The following is an 18,367-nucleotide window of genomic DNA, read 5'->3' as shown; positions in this document are numbered from 1 at the left end:
CAAATTAATATATTCAACAAATGTTGCATTAAAAACCCAAATAATCAATAATAAGCTATGCAAATTTGTACATGTATGCTCTATTTCAAAATGACTGTATATTATTTTTTGTTTTAGGTAATTTATTTTTAATACCTGCTGGGGACAAACCCCAGCTTGATGTGGTTTGCTGGTCTTAGCTGGTTTAACCTAGTCTCCCAGTCTAACAGTGCTAGTTTACATCTAACTTAGTTGGTCAAAATTTGCATAAAATCATCTAGTAGACCAGCTTGCCCAGATCAGCGGACCAGTAAACCAGCTCAGACCGTTTTTTGTTTCCCCCCTCAACAGCGGTGCTTCATTCATTCATTTACTGATAAATGCATTAAATCTTTTATTTTAGCAATGATGAAACAGTGAGATCACACAGTTAATCCACTGAATGGCAGTGAAAAGGAGTCACAGGAGATCACAGCGCAGAGAGTTTGGCCCCTTTTGGCGAGATGGTTGAGTCCTCGTCAAGGTTGCTGTGGGATCCCAGCATCACCGTTCACTTCGAGCCACACCGTGATCCGCTCCGCTTCTGGCTGAGGGAAAGAACAACTACCTTCATGTGAATATGAACATAGATGACACAGAGGGGCACAGCGTCAGATCAACGGGATTCCTGTCCGTTTTCAAGAGAGGATGTATTAGATGTGGTCCGGTGGACTCCCAAGCAAAGAAAATGGGGATTAAAACTGGAGTTACATTTTGGAATCTGATATTTTTTATGATGGTCACATGCGTGCGAGGTAAGTCGTCAGTCTCGAGGAGTTATTCGGAGGTTTTGCATCAGTGTATATGGATGGGAACGAGCTTGGAGTGGATGTAGGGAGAGGAGAGCCAACCGTGCAGCAAATGCTTGAGAATAGAAGCGCATTTACTCAATGCAGGCATTGAGCGAGGACTCAATAAATATTCTTGCAGTATGCTTGAGCGGATACGTGAGTTGCTTGTGGTCATTAAGTGATGGATCACAAAGTAATATAAGGGCGTTGAGAGATTTTATTTTGATTCCGAGCTTGTTTTACATATGAACAGCACGCAGGGTGGTTTCAAATAACCACTATTAGGGAACGGCTAATTACTGAATCTCAAATGAACGCGTGTTTTGAGTGCTATATTTTCGGGTAACGCAGCTCGATATGGGTTGGAGATGGAAAGCGAATCACGATTCCTTATGGTATAGTTGATATACAGCCAACAAAATGCACCATTAACACATGTGTTAGTCTATAAGTAGTCAAGAACATCCTGGATAACGTGTGGCACGAAAGATTTCGACCTTACACTTGTCAGGGTACCATCTCACCCAGCAGCTCGCGATGGAATTGACACGTCTGGACGCCTATTGATCAGCCTTGATTTGGATGTTTTAACTGTTGCACGCCGTCTCCATATATACAGCATATAGATTTGAAACATCCTCGGCGTTTTCAGTGGATTTATTTGGAGGAGGCTTGGTGTGAGCTTTCATCTCTGTGATTCTTAGTGCGATATGGAATCTGTAAGGCTTTTAGAAGTGAAGTTTTAGAAACGTGCTAATTGTTAGGTTTCTGGTTTCAAAAAAACCTTTGTAGTTTGATTGAATTTAGTGGGGTGGAGGCAAACCCCTGGGCAGCACTTCTGCCTGATGTATCTCGGTCATTACCACCTGCCTAGCATTTTAATTTGCATCAGAGCTGATTCATCTGGTGCTAAACGGTTTATAAGAATAGTACCGCCAGCTCAAATCTCATTCATTCCTAATGTAACTCATTATTTTATAAATATAAACAGATAAGATATTAGCAGCCTGATTATTTTTCTATAATCTTGATTAGACGCTTAGCGTATCGAGTTTGTCGTTGCGCGGAATGAATACTGAAAAGGGCTTGATGTGTTTCCTAGTTGGACTGGATAGATATGGATAAACAGCAGTACCGGTGTCCGTAAAGTGTGCGAGATGCAGTCTTGTTGGCTGATAACCCGTCGCGTGGTGGCAGTGTGACGAGATCCCGAGGATAATTAATGCGATCTAGACCTCACATCACTGACTTAGTGCTAGATAGAGAGCGCGCGCGCTATTCAGTGAGTCATTCTGACTTGCAGTTGTTTAGTGTATTTCAATAAATGCATAAACTCTTGGTATGAACATATATTATACTTTAATTCAAAGATAAGAGACACGAAAAGTCTTAAACCAATGGTTGGCCGGTCTTAGGTGGCTTAACATGGTCTTGCTGATCTCCTCGATAGTTTTTAAGTGGTTGACGTGCCTAACTCCATTTTAAACCAGCAAACTCGTCCAGCACGACCAGCCTGGGAGACCATTTTAGGCTGGTTTAAGCATTTTCCCACCTAGCAGGGATGTGGTCAGTAGATAAATGCTTCACGGTTTAGGATCAGCAGGCCTTAGGACAAAACTTAATTATGAACATTATTTCTACAGGCGTTGAATTAAAAATTCACTGTTCTGGAAGCCAGTTGCTCTGCAGGAGTCCAGGTGGTAGATTTTTATAAACCTGCTTCATCTCATTTCTTGCAGCAAAGGCACATTTTCTGATATAAGGAAAACCAGCAGGGCGTAACTGGAATGGGAGAACATTGGGATCATTCAAGAATTCATGGAGGAAAATTGTTTTTTTTTTTTTTTTTTTGAGTTTGTCAATTTTGTGATAGTGATATAAAAAGATCATCTACAGGCTTTGAAGTTAAACAGTCCAGTATTTGTGTTTTAGTACATTTATGCATTATTCAAATGAAGTAGTTTGAAATATGGAGCAATAGAGATCTAGAGGATGAAAAAGGATGATATATTGGCCATATCTGTAGGAGATTAATTATAAAATTTAAATCCTGTGTAGACAATTTTTGTGTTTTAGGATCTACTAACGACACCTTAAACTTTTCTGTTTCCTGCTTAAGCAACAAGAAGTGAAAATAAATGGACTGACTGTCAAATAATGGAAGCATTTGTCCTCATTAATAGAGCAGAAAAGTCTAGTTTCAAAGTCTTGTTTATTTCCATAAGTTATGCCATATCTAATTTCACAAAACAGCAGGGTTCTTTCAGATTGTTTATTCTGAAAGGCTGCTTAATAAATAAAAATTTATGGAAAAACCTAATATATTGTTGTTAACCTGCCCTATCACAAACCTAGTTTGCCTGGCTTCATCAAAAGCCTCTTTAATCTCACTTGTTTCAAATTAGTCTCTATAAACTGACCACAGATCACCAGCTAAAAGCAGAATATGTCTACTCAGTGGTGAACATACGGACCCACTGAGGACAAGTCCTGAGGGGATGGATTAATAGCTGGAAGAGGCATCATACTTGGGATCAGTGCCCTATCTTACAAGTGTAAAATCCAGCATGTTACAGTTTGCCGCTGTGTAACACTGCCTCTTCTCTGGCACGCCTGAAAGAGGCTTTTAATCTCCATGAGCAAAGCATGGCTGCTGAAGAGCCAGGTGCAGAGCAGGGTCATTAAAGTCCCCAGATGTCTGCAGTCAAATAGATTTTAGGAACTCCTCTTCTACAAAAAGCATGTTTAGGGTTATTTGAATGAATATGCACAGCTTACAAGATGATTTCTAGCAGCCGTTTGTGTGCGCAAGGCTTGTCGTGTAACATGTTCTGTAGTGTTTCCTATCAAGTGACAAATGGCACACTGCCCTCAGGTTGGAATTATGTCTCATGGGAAATTGAACAGCCTCAATAAAATGGATCCAATTAGATGGTTTCTGTTTATCGGTGGACACATGAATAGGACATAAAGGGATGTAAATACCTCGGAGGGGAATATGTTATATCAGATTGAAGATCTGTGCTTCTGCTGCAGACCATGCATGTTGCTACTTGGATATGCATCACCTTTTCTCCCACCCTGAGGAGAATCGATCGGGAGTTGGAGTGATCTTCTCACAGTAACAAAGCTTTATGTGAATGCTCAGTGGATCACCTATAGTTTTCCCTGGATTTATCTTCTGTCTTTTTCCTTAACAGCCCCTGATGATCAACATTGTATTAGGCATGCACAAATACTCACACCTACTTTGGTCTCTTGACTTGTACTTGACTACATCTGAAGTGTTAAACAGCTTGTAGTACAAAACACGCAAAAACACTGACAGATGGATGGCTTTTCAGAAGGGATGATGTTTTAAATTAGTGGACAAGAGAAGAGGTAGTTGGAATACAAGTTGTTCCTCGTGGGGGTCTTTTAAGGGTCATATAAGAAGCTTTGTGGTTAGGCCTATTAAAAATATAAATAATTAAAAAGAAATATACAGTGGAAGCAGGGTCCAAAAATAAACATTTTACCAAACCTTGCCAATAAAATGGTGAGTGAATTTTACAGCTGTAAGCATTTATTACTGGCAAGAAAATGCATTTTATATTATTCTTGTTGAAAATAATAATTAGCATATTTTCACATTTACTACTGCTGAGTAAACTTACGGCTATGAAACTTTATTTCACATTATTTTTATTGAAAATAATTAATGTCAAATCTGCTAACGTTGTTCATTTACCAACCATAAATATTTGTTAGCGATATGAAACCGTTTTGCATTATTTTTGTATTACAAATTCTAATATAATTTTAAAAATGCTTACTTTCTTCTGGTTAAGTTGATAAAGCAGTAGGTGACAACAAGTGACTGTATAATGAGTGACTCATTGAATCGTTCATTCACACAATTTGTTTAAAATCATTGATTCATACTGGAATAACATTATTATATTAGTAGTCATTGTCATTGAATTATTCACTGAATCAGTTAGTAGCACTGACTCATTCAGGAAGGCTAGCGTGTTGTTCCAAGGTGTGAAACTAATCTCTGTGGCTTTGTTTGTAACTTCATTGATGATTCTCCAATTTCCGCCAATATTTTGTCTCTAAAGTAATTTACTGTAAATGTATATACACACACATACATATGAAGGGGACATTCCACAAACATGTCATTGCATGGATTTCTAGAGAAAAACTATAGATATTTCACACAGCCTTCTGATGTCTCTGTAATATTCAGCAGAGTTGTAAAATTACCGGCCATTCTATTGGCTTGCCAAGTTTTTACTTGGTGGTGTGCACAGTATAAAAACAGCATATATACCAAACCTCATTTTGCATTTTAATTATTATGTGTCTAGGGAAATAACATGCAATCCCTAAAGGTCAAATTGCAGAAAACAACATTTTGGGATACACCATTAAGGCTGCTTCAAGTACAGAATTCCCATGTAATTCATTAGTGAATTACGCATGGGATTGTCAGATGGTGTTAAATATTAGCTGTTTTTTAACCACCCTAGGCATTATTTACAACATGCTGCATTTTAGTGCTGTAACAACCAATATGAGTTTGGAAATGCAATGAATATTACATATCTATACTATTATTTCATCTTCAAACCATCAACGTTCATGCCAGCCTTGTAAGTCACATCAGTGGTAAGGTTGGTGTTGGTTGGTGAAAGCCAGCAGGGGGCACTAACTATTTCATCAGTGTGATATGGTCCCGTTTACCACCCTTTCAGCCATAGCTTGTAATTGAGCATCAAGGAAGAGAATAACAAAAGGCTCTGTCCACATACTAGATGACGGTTAGAGTATTGTCACACAGTGGTAGGCTACATGAGTGATGGCTGAGTCGCGACCTCATTACTTGTAAAGGGCTTTCAGTGCGTGAAGTACTACACAAGTGCACTGCGCTCAAATGCAGTGATTTATACAATGATTTTATTTTAACCCACAAGAACTAATTTTCTTCAACAGAGGCTATTAAACATCGTATTAAAGCAGTTTCGCTGTCTCTCAGCAAAGACTGAATCCATTTCAGTAAATTGATCTACTACAAAACAAACAAAGCTTTGTTGCAGAATATACAGTCATACTGAAGCATTTTTCTGACCTCAGAGAAGTGAAAGGCTTCCAGGGTGACAGCTGTGTTGGAAACATGGTCTGATTGGAGCCCTGTGTCTGTCAGGAAGGATCAGGTGCAGAGGTGTGGAGCTGTCTGTTTTTGCAATTCATTCTCACCACTACCTGTTGTGACAGAGTTGCTCAGTCCATACACACCTATAAACATTCACAAACACATTTACAAACTGCTGCTACAGCCGCAGTGTCAAAAAAAGAAAAGCTGTGTTTGTTTTTATTATGCTAGAATACATCTGTACTGCTGCAGTATTCAGCAGCTGCTTGCTTTTGAGACATGCTAAATTCAGTGGAGGAAGGTATTTTTCTCCAGTAGTTTACTCTTTACTCTATTTTCATTTTGGGAAACTTTTACTTTGCTACATTAAAAATGTAATATCTGACTTTTTACCTGGGTTGTGCCCCATTTAGAAATGAATGAATAATGCTTTTTAAATTTCAACTTAATTTTGCAGTTGATACCTCACTTCAACTCAAGTTCAAATGCAGTATTGCAATATGAAGTTAAATGTGTGTGTGTGTGTGTATATATATATATATATATATATATATATATATATATATATTCACTTCATGATTATTTTCAGTAAAATAAGCTCTATCCTATATGTGTGGCAGGGACTTTAGAATCTTTAAGCATTTCGGATGAAGTATAACAGATAGCAATTTAAATAACATACAGCTATCCTTATAAGTACTTTTGATATTTAAAAGTAATTACTAGTAAGTTAAAAGTAAAATTAAGTAGAAATTTAAAAGAAATACGTTTACATTACATTTAAAAGAAATACATTTTGTCAGGGTTTTAACTCAAATATATTTTGTCCACCACTGGCTATATTCAAAAGCATTGGGGTGATATACCTTAATTAGATCCATTGAATCCATATGTATGCCTGTGTGTGGCTGTACAGTGCTATTTTTACCAGAAGACTGGCACATTTCCTAGACATGTTGGACCTAGACCTCTCCCCTCATCAGAATGTCCATAACCACAGTCCAGAGCCAGGCTTTTTATGGGTCAGCTTCTGTGAATGAAGAAATGACATCAAAGTCCATTCTGAAGTGCATTGGCTTGACAGAGAGGAGTCACCATCCCTTCGACAACAGCCAATGGCGGCGATTCAGAGGAGGTGGGAGCGTGCGGCGTTATACGTTTGACCTTTTGCCATGTAGAATTTGCAAGCAGGTCATATGCGCTGTGGCTTTCCAGTCTGATTCTTTCTGCCTCATTGTTTTCAGTGGAGATGCGTTTAATATAGTCAGTGATATATTTGTGGCCTCATTGTTTCACAAGGGAGGCTTGTTCGTGACTGCTTCTCATGGTGGGCCTCTTGTTTGCAGGGAGAATAGCTGTCAGTACGATCTGGGTTCCCTTGAATTTGGGGCTGCCTCATGCTGAGCCTCTCTGCCAATTTCCTCAAAGCTCATTTACTCTTTTCTCCCTCCAGTTCCCCTCACATATGTTGTTTCCCTTTCATAGACAGCATATATAAATAATATCTCTTTGAGTTCGCATTGGAAATATAATGGAGTGATATTTTTGTGGCGGACCTTAATGAAGGAGGAATGACATGGATACCTGTCGTCAGCTAGAGGACACAGCTGGACGGAGATCTGGACTAGCTTGACCCCTTGACCTTTCATTCCTAGGCTTCTGGCTTCGGCGGAGGATGCAGCTGCTTGCTGGGTTGTCATTTTAGATGATTCCATAAATTAATAAACCCAGTTTTTTCCCAGAATTCCTTGCACTACAATATTAATATCATAAAGTGCTTGTGACTATGACATACAGTCAACAGAAGCCAAGATGTTTTGCTACATTTAAAATACTAGATGCCCCAAGCAAACTGTAATTCTTAGAAATGTATCTTCAACTGTCTTATTTAATAAAGAATAAAGAGTTTCTAGCTTTTCCACTGAGCGGGTTGCTTTGTAGTGTTGCTATTTCAAGTTTCAGGTACCATTCAGCTTCTATCTGAATTGAATCACCACAATAACCTGTTTAAACTAGTTGTGCGAAACAAAGTTCGTTATGTAACACTTTTCTACTCTGTTCCGGCTCAAATGTCGCTGAATCACGACGCCCCCGTAAGTTCATCAGATAACGCAATCTCAGAGCATAATCTAATTAAAATGGCAAACATTTTAAATTAGTGTGTGCTATTTTGGTAGTGTGTCCATGCAGTTTGAGATATGCAGAATGCAACTTCATCAGTTTTACCTGGCTTAAAGTCACCTTGAGATCATTTGTTCTAGTCCAGCAAGATTTAAAACCAAATTTTGAGTTACGGCCCTTCACTTTATCTGGTTGACTGTGCGTGCTGTGAATGCTGATATTACGAAAGCTTATCGCCTTTGTAATTAAGATTCATCATCACTATGCATATTTGAGATTGCTCAAGAGTTATTTTTCACCCAGAATGCTTAATAGGGGGAGTTAACCATACATATCACGTGATTTAATGGTGGTCCATGACACAATGCTGAAGGCTAATGTGATCTCCTGTGGCCTTTTAAAATATTACTTTAGTCGAATGGGGACTTTTTATAGTATTGTAGTGAAAGGCTTGGCTTCATGCCTTGAACAATGTTAGACAAGGATGACTTTGTTCCAGCTGTTTGCGTACTGTATCTGTTTTCCTTCTGTACCTGCAGAGGGCTGCAAATCTAATGAGGCTGGAAAAGTTTTTGGAATCACTTTCACTCCACAGAGGGAAGAACAACCTATCATCAGAATTTATATGCTTCAACAGGCTTCGAAAGCGAAAGGCCAAACACTGGCTGAGGGAGAGAGTTATAATGACTATGTATAATTGCATCATGATTTATTATTATTGTCTGGCTAAGCTAGTGTTCACAAAGCTACTGTGGTATTGTTCAAGTATAAGTGAGGCTTTATAAATAATAGTATTGGTCTTGTTAAAAGGTTTAATGCACTTTCAGTGCTTTAATTACTATGGGTCTGTGTTTTTGTGAGAACAGACCAGAATACATGTGTCTCAACTATGAATGCCAATCAATAGCTAGTAAGGGGGAGCGCATGAGCAGGTGGAGTTGTAATTATGATGTCAGCAGCAGATGTCTGGAAACACAATCACTCTCATCTTTGAGATACATTTGTCCGCAGAACCACAGAGCCAGTCGTCAGTCAGTTTCCAGACTCTAGGCCATTGTCAAAATGGAGGTTATTGGCAGAAACCTTTACCAGCATATTAGGCCTATTTCTTTTCATTTATTCCAACATTGTGTAAACTTTAGTACAACTTGTGTTCACTGGTTAGATATGTTTCCCATTAATGTTATTTAAATGTTTTTGTCACACTTTATTGAATTCAATATTATCAGAATAACATGCCAAGTCCCAAGCCCTTACCAACTATCTTTCCAGCATATGAGCTTTGACGTCAAAGGCAGCAGACAGGAAAAAAGTCCATTTCACGCTTTTTAGAGCCCTTCAGAAAAAAATCTGTCACTTGTAAAATATCTACTATATTATGAAATAAATGACTGGATCAGGCTATATGTTGCTTGCAAAAAAAATATTTAATTAGAGTGCATGGGTACTTGCTTACATATATGTTAATGCAAACTATTTTAGTACACATCATATTCCTATTTCTATGGAGACACATCTTGTTAATAGTGAAATATCTGATATTCCCATTCTCAAATATGTGTAAGTAATGTATTTTGTCTTTTACTGCAGTGCAGTCAAGGAAGAGTTCTGAAACTTTTGGATTTAATTTAAAAAAATGTAAATTAATTTTCTATTTCTCCCAGAAAACAGAAAAGTGAGTGGCTGAATAATGAAGTACTGTAACTTTTGAACTTTATAGATGCCCTGCATCTCATGTTTTAAATGCAAAAATGTATACTGTGCAAATTACACCTAGTTATTTCAGTCATAACATTGCTAGCATAAGCACAAAGGCTTAGTTGGGTTTGTGTAGTACTATTTCATGAATATATCATACAATATGAAACACAAAACTGTCACACATTCTGTCTTTGCTTTTCACCAAGATCACACTGAGATGGTATCATACAATCTGACAAGCAACAATCGCAAAACACAACAAATCACACAGTGTGCACCCACTTTTCACCCCTGTCAGTCGGTGCACTGCTGTGTTTGATAACATAATAAATTTAGTAGTAGAATCAAAGACGAAGCAAACAATAAGAGCTCAGTATCCGAATCGCATAACAACAATAGAGAAATCACACACCAACACAAGCATGTGTGAACGTCTGAAGGAATAAAAGGGTTTTGCTGCTAGTTTGCGGTAAGACGCAAATCCCTCTAATTACCAAGAGAACGTTTGACATTTTTCAGAAGTTCCACAGATTTGGCAGGCGTAATTATCACTGGTGGTTACATAAAGTAGAAGGGCTGCACTGTAAGTATTTTTTTTTTGTAATAAGGGATAAACCTTTCTCTATTCTAGTAGCCCAGAACTCACAGCATCACCCTTTTTTTTTCCCAGCTGCCCTGTGCTGACATTTGGCATTTCTTAAATTACCTTGCTGATAAGAGCAATAATTAGGAATGAAAAAACACTCCCTTTTCATTTTCTACGAGGCTCCTTGGCTAATTGGCTTTTTGTTGCAGTGCAGTTTTGAGCGAGTGGTGACAGGAACTAGTGCCTCACCTCTTAAAAGCTGTCCAAAAAAAATCGCCATTCTACATCAGTAAGGCGCCAGCCATGATTGTGCATAGATTTCTGTAATAATTTGATTTCTAGCAGTGAGACAAAGTCACATCTGTGGTCTCATTAAAGTTTTCTCAGATCAGGCCCTCTTCAAGATGCAGAGGATCCGTCTGTCCTCCTACGCTTTACATTGTCACCCTTGTTTCTCACACCTGAGAAAATTAGTTTGTTCTGGAAATTACACGGATGAGGTGCAAGGTGTAATTTGACCCATTATTTACATTCATTTGTGACTTTCCTCAAGTTTGTGTGTTTAGTTGCTTCACACCACCGCTGAGACCCCACAGGCTGCTATTATCTATTGTGTATGTATTATAAAGGGGTGCGCAGCTGCTCGTTGTAGCTTCTCGTGGCATAATTATAATATGCACACAAAGTAGTGATTGATAGCGCTTAATTGGATCTATACAAACATTAACTAGATCTTAATGTCAGATATAAAATGTATATACAAAACAAGTAGGTTCTTGATTGATCGAACCAAGTCCAACACAAAAACATAAATTAAAATCTAACCACATCCAAAAACATACAGAATGTTTTCTGTAGAAAAATCCAGTCATGGGGCTGTACACTTATAGAGGTAAATACATTAAGCTAAAGAGGGGAAAACTAATAAGGGAATTATATATTATTTATTTAGTTTGCAGAATAATACTTATCTTGAATAATAAACCTCAATGTATTTATGTATGAAGAAGATTTTGTAGAATATTGGTAACCAATCAGTTTTGCTTCCCATTGACTTCCTTAATAAAGATGAGCAAATAATGACATAATTGTCATTATTTAGTATACTATATCTTTGATGCTTTAAGTATCAGTGAATAGTAGAACATTGTTGCTCCAAGAGGTGGCAAAAAGTGACCGTCTTTACGAGTGAATCATTGAGTGATTCATTCATTCATTCATTCAGGGAAAACGCAAGCAACTGTCTTTATAAGCTAATCATTGAATCATACACTCAACTGATTCATTCAAATCACTTATACATTGAGTAACTAAACAGTGATTGTCTTTATCAATTAGTCATTTTCTGTTAATGTGAAATAGCCTAATGTTAATTTTTTTATATTGCATACTGTTAAATGTTACAAAGTTTATAGAGCTAAATGAATTGTTTTCCCATCAGAGTAACTGAAAAAAAAAAAAGAACCTAATGTCTGAATTAAACAATGACAATTTGGCTCTTTGATTAAAAATCTTGTTGTGAATGCTTTTGTGCTGAAAATTTGGTAGGATAGGCCTTTATTCCTCCATTATCGAATGTGGCACCTTTCATATCTCTGCATATCTTGATTGTAGGGATGAGAAATATCGCAGGGATTACTTATGTCTTTAAACGCAAATGTCAGCCCAGCAGAGGCTGTACACTTAATGTTGAATCATGCTGATGTTTTCTTTCAAGCCCCCTTACACAAATCTGAAGATATGTTGAGCCTTTCCTTTGGGATTTCCAGACCCTAGTTTAAATGTCAAGTGCTCCAGCTGGAGATGGCGCACAATGCCCTTCGAGATGTTGCCCCCTGCTTTTCGGCCTCTGTCGTTCCACTGTATATTTGCCTCTTTTCTACCCTCTCCTCTTCCACCTTGACTCTGCTCCCTGCCGTCGCAGTATAAGGACGATGTATTCCAGCAGTGCGATTTCTTTCATACATACAGCAGTTCTCAGTGGTGGAGCTCATTCACTGATACACACACACACAAACAGGTTGCTGAAATGCTGTGCGAATGCTCACCGGTTGTTTGCAATGCTTGAAGGGTTTTCTTTTTTTCATTTTCTCTTGTATTGATCTAGTCTCCATATGTAATGACATCCATGCTGCATGGCTTTAATGTCAGAAGCTACATGCCTTCTGCACTTCGTTGCTTTTAATTTGCCTCTTTGAGTCAGACATCCCAGTTCTTCCAAAGCCCCCGATACATTAATTAAAGGATTTCTGCAACAGTGTACTTCAAGAACCAAAGCTATAGAAGGGGTGGCAATAAAATTATAAATAATCACTTCCACTCAGACTACCATGTGAAATTATAGCCCAAATATGCCCTGTTTTGAGTCAGACCCTCATGTTTATTTAATGAGCTGTTGGGAAACTAAAATAGTGTGACAGTCACTGTAGTGTCAAGTTTACTGGTGTAGACTTTATCCTGAGAGGTTTGTTGTGAAGTTCCAGGACCTGTCATCACACAGTATGTGTTTTTTTTTTTTTTTTAAGGAGATATTGGTGTTATTTTTAGTGAGGAAGAACCTTTTTGAATTTTGCAAGAAATAATAAGCAAGAGTTCTGCTTGAAAAGCACAAGTTTCAGACAGTATTTGGCTCCATTGTTAGCTTTATTATGCATGCAAATTGACATTTGGTACACTCACATTAAATTTAACTAGAAAATCTTATTCCAACATGTCTTTTCAGGCATATTAATTCATAGTTTGAATAACATTTCAGGGTTGGAATAGGGTTGGATTAGATTGTTTATATATATATATATATATATATATATATATATATATATTAACAGCATTTGTTTGTAATGGAAATCTTTTGTAACATTATAAATGTACTTACAGTCACTTTTTATCAAAATAATCATTCTTAAGTATTAATTTCATTCAAAAAAAAATCTGTAGTATCAGTAATATTGGTATTCAAAAACCAAACTTTTGAACAGTAGTGTATATAAATTCATATCTCATGTTTTTGGAAATAGCCCAAATGTTATGTGTACATTTATATTTAACTCAAATTATATTTCAGCTACCTCAGTTCAAATTCAAAAATTAAATTGAAATTTAAAAAGCATTTGTTGCTTTTTAAATTCTGATTGGTGCACCATCCTGCTACAGGAGCGGATGAATAACCCACTGGTGCTGTTGGTAAGGAGATTGCAGTACTTGAACTTTAAGCCAACTTCCTAAAGAGCACAGGCTCCATGTAACCATAATGAGGGACACTTAAGCCCTTCATCTGTATTCAGTTTGTGGATTGTCAATAAACCGATGGAGATAGTGGTCTTCATGGAATCATAGGTTTAAGGCGGAGGTGAACTCCAATTGCTGAGGCAGGTCTAGAGAGGGGATGAAGAACAAATTAATGCACAGTGATTATATATCATCAGATGTACTGTAACATTGAGCTATCTTGATTGATTAAAAACAAAAAAAAACAAAAAACATGAAAGTGATTTTAAGGATTTCTAAATTTAGGCACAATTGCAAGAGGCCAGTTGTCATTCATATGTATTTATTCAGTCCTGTTGGAAAGGAAAAAGCTGATGTAATATACACATAATCGTTTCAATGGATGCATTTAAAAGAGAATGAAACATTTCAAACTGAAAATGGGCCTGTTAGCACTTCTAGCATCAACAAATCCTCTTTCATAGCCTTTCTTGTAATGGACTGAGAGAAGTCCGAAAGGACAAAGTTCATACAGTCTTCAAAGCCTCAGGACTCAATAGTTTTCTGCATCAACAAAACTATTATTCTGGGAGACTATTTGGCCGTCTGCATCTATTGGCAGATTGCAAATGCGCGTCCTCTTTGTGCCATCAAATCTTTCAGACATTATAGCTTAAATGATAATGCTTTATTCTGATTCTTACATTCTTAATCATTTTTGGATTTTATTTATTCTCTCAAAACGACTGAGAGAGACACACACAGACGGTCTTTTGCTCAGAATTAAGAGGCTTTTCACAGTCCTCCTTGACGTGTTTGGAATCGTCTCGGGCTTCAAGAAAGGTTGTGTTTGCTGACCATTTAACATGCTTTGGCATGTGCTCATTCTCAACTCACCTATCCTGAAGAAATCTGCACAATTTGTGACGTTTTATAAAAATGGATGCAGGGCATGTGCTGACAGCTCTGCTGATAATTTTTCTCCTATCTCTTTCATCTAGTGGACTAAACATTTCCACAGAAATAAGATGTCGTATTAATACTATAATTGCATTTTCAAATATTTAAAATTTGATATATAGAATCTGAAACATTTCTATATATATTCTATATATTATTCTATAAATTCTATATTGATCTAAATGTATATAAAAATAATATATATAGCACTTCTAGCATCAACACATCCTCTTTCATAATATAATCCTCATTATATTATGTATACTTGAAAATACAATTTATTTTGCTTATTAATGAAAAGAAAGATAGATTAATGGTAAATATTGAAGGTCCAGGAAATGGAAAGGCAGAGCAGTGCTGTAATAGGACACTTTCATCAGTTCAGCTGTCTGCTTTCCTCCATTTCCTCCAAAGTCACTTTGCACTTGTGCTTCTGGAACATTCCTTGAGTTCCTTCTGAGAGGTGCTGCAGTTCAGTGATAAGCATTGCTCTCTTTCACATTCATTCTTCCGCCATGCTTCCCTGAAGTCCTAAAGTCCTATCAACGCCTCCAGCCAGTGTTTGTGACAGGGAAAGTGTGTGCTTTATGTGTGTGTGTGTGTTTTTCCTCCCTTATGTTATTGTTTTTGTGCAATGTGCTTATAACCTTACATCATGCTGTGCTTTCACTAGTTTCAAGTTTGTATTTTGTAAAGCCCTGAGAGGTTATATATAACTTTTTTTTTTTTTTTCTGATTAGTTTTATCCTGTGTTTTTCACACAAGTGTTCATGTTTCACCTTCCCTTACAGTTTGGAGCTTCAGTTGCTTCTCTGTTTTGCCTGGAGTAACATCACAGGCTCAGTTTAGAGAGCATTTAAAATTAGAACAGCCACATATGGCACAGACATGCTCCAAACACATAAGGACTGCTGCTGCTCTCGAAAAAAAATTGTTTACAGCAAACATGGAAAATTCATTTGAAAGTGCCATTTTTCATAGTCACATTTGGAGCAGCGCACTGTTGTATTGAGTGGCCACTGTGTTGAAACATAGTTTGTGTTTTTCAGGAAGCATCCGTCGTAATCCCAGTCAATGAGCATTACTGCCGTTGTGCTGATGCGATTTTACAGCACACAAATATATCAAAATCGAAACAATGAAAGCGGCTTGAGACGCACAGTGTCTTGGCCCGCTTTTCAAAACGTGCTCTTCCAGGCGCGAGAGAACGCAGGCCCCCATCATTGTTGGCTCACCATCAAAGTGAGCTGGGAAACAAGGCTAGCCAGCTGGGAAATGGCACATCAGCACAAACAGAGCCAATCAACATTAGCCCAGGCTCACCCCGAGAACAATAATGCGAGGGCTGGGAAAGTATTTACCAGCGCTGTGCTGGGCTCCACAGGGTGCATGATCCTTACTTACCCTCCAACCTGTTTTAGACATTAGAGCACTGTGGCTTTCATTAGAGCAAAGGACTCTTTTCATCATCATCATCAGCCTGTACCGAGGCATCTCCAGAGGTGGGGTGAACACCTGCTCGTGCGAATGCGTTATTTAGCAAATAGTTAAAGAAATAGTTTACCCAAAAATGAAAATTTGCCAAAAATGGCCATTCAAGAGGTAGATGAGTTTTTTTCTTCATCAGATAAGACATCACTTGCTCACCAGTGGATCCTTTGCAGTGAATGGGTGCCGTCAGAACAAACAGCTGATAAAAAACATCACAATAATCCTCAAGTAATCCACACAACTCCAGTCCATCAATTAATGTCTTGTGAAGTATAAATCTACAATCAAATCCATCAAGATATTTTATCCTTTAACTGTTGCTTCCATGAGTCCATAATCCATAAATAATGCTTCCTCTAGTGAAAAATTCCATTTCCTGTTGTCTTCACACATCAAAATCCACAGACATATTTGTTTAAAACTGCTTTCAGGTCTTCACACGAAAAAGGTGCTTCCGCATATTTCTCTCCTGATTCAGACAAGATGTCTGTTTTAGTGTAGAAAGAAATATTATGGATACAGGGCTCTTTTTTTTTTTATCTACAAGCAACAATTTGAAGTTAAAAACGTCTTAATGATGGATTTGTTTCTTACAAACACCCAGCCTTTCCTCTTCATCAATGATGGACTGGGGTTGTGTGGATAACTTGTGATGTTTTTGTCACCATTCTGACGGCACCCATTTAGCGAAGAGGATCCATTGGTGAGCAAGTGATGTAATGCTAAATTTCTCTGAATCTGTTTAGATGAAGAAGCAAATTCATTTACATTTTGGATGGCCTGAGGGTGGGTACATTTTCAGCTGAGTTTCATTTTTGGGTGATGTATTCCTTTAAACTGGATTTCCACGGTTGGTGAATGATGCAGGTTTTGACTGCAGAAGTGGTGCAACTGTTGTGAATTCAGCTCAGCATGTGGCATGTGAGAGAGTATCGCTCTCCATGGTGCTGAATATCACTTGCCTGTTTAGCTCAAGCTTATTTATGAAGAGAAGGAAAGACCTCGCCTGCATTGCCTCAAACATTTGTGTGTATGTGTGTGTGTGTGTTTTTTTTAATATAGTATAAAACGAGGAGCAAGATTGGGTCCGTATCCATTCTGCTCTGTCAGCAGGAGCGCTGGCACTAAAATTAACTCTTGTAGATAAAAGACCAGCCACAGTGTTTGGCAAGCTGTATAAGGACTTATTTCGCTCCAACTTTATGTTATATAATTAGAAATGGCCAAACTTTTTTTGTTTTTCGTTGTTATGTTGACATTTAATTTAATAGTACTTTAAAATAACATACTTATGATTTATGCTTGACAACATATTTCCCTAATTTAGTTTTATTGGCATTTTAGAGTCTGGAATGACTATTATACTATTAAAATGGTCTTTAATAGTCATGTTTTATGTTTGATGTTTATATCTTTGTAAAATAAGATGGCTGTCTCAAATAACACAATTTCAGATTGTGTTATTGAAAGAGTTGTAATCAAACATATTCATATGCATGGACATTTATTATGTGGGTGCATGTTCTATATTGCAATGCTTTAAACATCTTTCTCTATATTCTTAATAATAATAATAATAATAATCCACACTGAAAATTTAAGCGAAGTATTTAAAAAAAATTCTGGATATCATAAATATATAATACAAAATAAATCATATGAGTTCACATTGAAAATCTGAAGACTGATTGATTGGTTTGGAGAAAAAAAAAAAAAAAAAACATTATGATATGAAATGAAAAATACTTAATAGAAGCATTTTGATTAGTGGCCTTGTGGAATATAGTCATTAATTTTCATTAAGTATAATAAAAAGAAATATAGCTATTTGAGAAAATGATTATGTACTATTATATATTTCACTGTGTGTGAGAGGACTGTAGTGTGCTTAGAACATTTGAAAGTGAACTATTTAAAACTGCATGGAACACACACATATATTGAAAAGGACCTTTTAATTGATTATGCTTCAGGAGCTCGTATATGGCAGAAAGAGGGACATGTATGGAATGTATTGAATAGCCTCAAGGAGCATATATGTAAGTGCATAACTAGATTCTGGAGTTGTCTTGGCAAACATAACTTGGCTTTATTGCTTTGTTAATAAAGTTTATCTTTTGGCTTCAAAACCTCCACGAATTTAAGAGCAAATTTTCCAACAAGAAAGATTCCACAGATGTTTCGACCCCACTCGGCATAAAGAAATAATATAAAATAATGCAATCCAAAGGTCTAGAAATGTCTGAGTACACTCTAAAAAATGTCATGTACATTCAATTTAGAAACTTGCATTCAATTACTTTCATTGTGATGTACAATGATGGTCTAAATGGTTATTCAACAGCAGCTGAG

At 37.1% G+C, this 18,367-nt stretch overlaps 1 protein-coding gene across 1 annotated transcript in view; it reads left to right on the top strand.

Annotated features, from left to right (window-relative positions):
- The first annotated feature begins 418 nt into the window (after positions 1 to 418).
- The window catches only part of csmd3b (CUB and Sushi multiple domains 3b), a 420,302-nt gene continuing 402,353 nt past the window's right edge, over positions 419 to 18,367 (top strand). Inside the window, 1 exon segment of the mRNA XM_058753321.1 lies at positions 419 to 773. Within this exon segment, the coding sequence (XP_058609304.1) occupies positions 599 to 773 (175 nt within the window). The 5' untranslated portion in view covers positions 419 to 598.

Source organism: Onychostoma macrolepis, chromosome 19 (genome assembly GCF_012432095.1).
Source record: "Onychostoma macrolepis isolate SWU-2019 chromosome 19, ASM1243209v1, whole genome shotgun sequence".
NCBI classification, from domain to species: Eukaryota; Metazoa; Chordata; class Actinopteri; order Cypriniformes; family Cyprinidae; genus Onychostoma; species Onychostoma macrolepis.
This window is presented reverse-complemented; position numbering and strand designations above follow the sequence as displayed.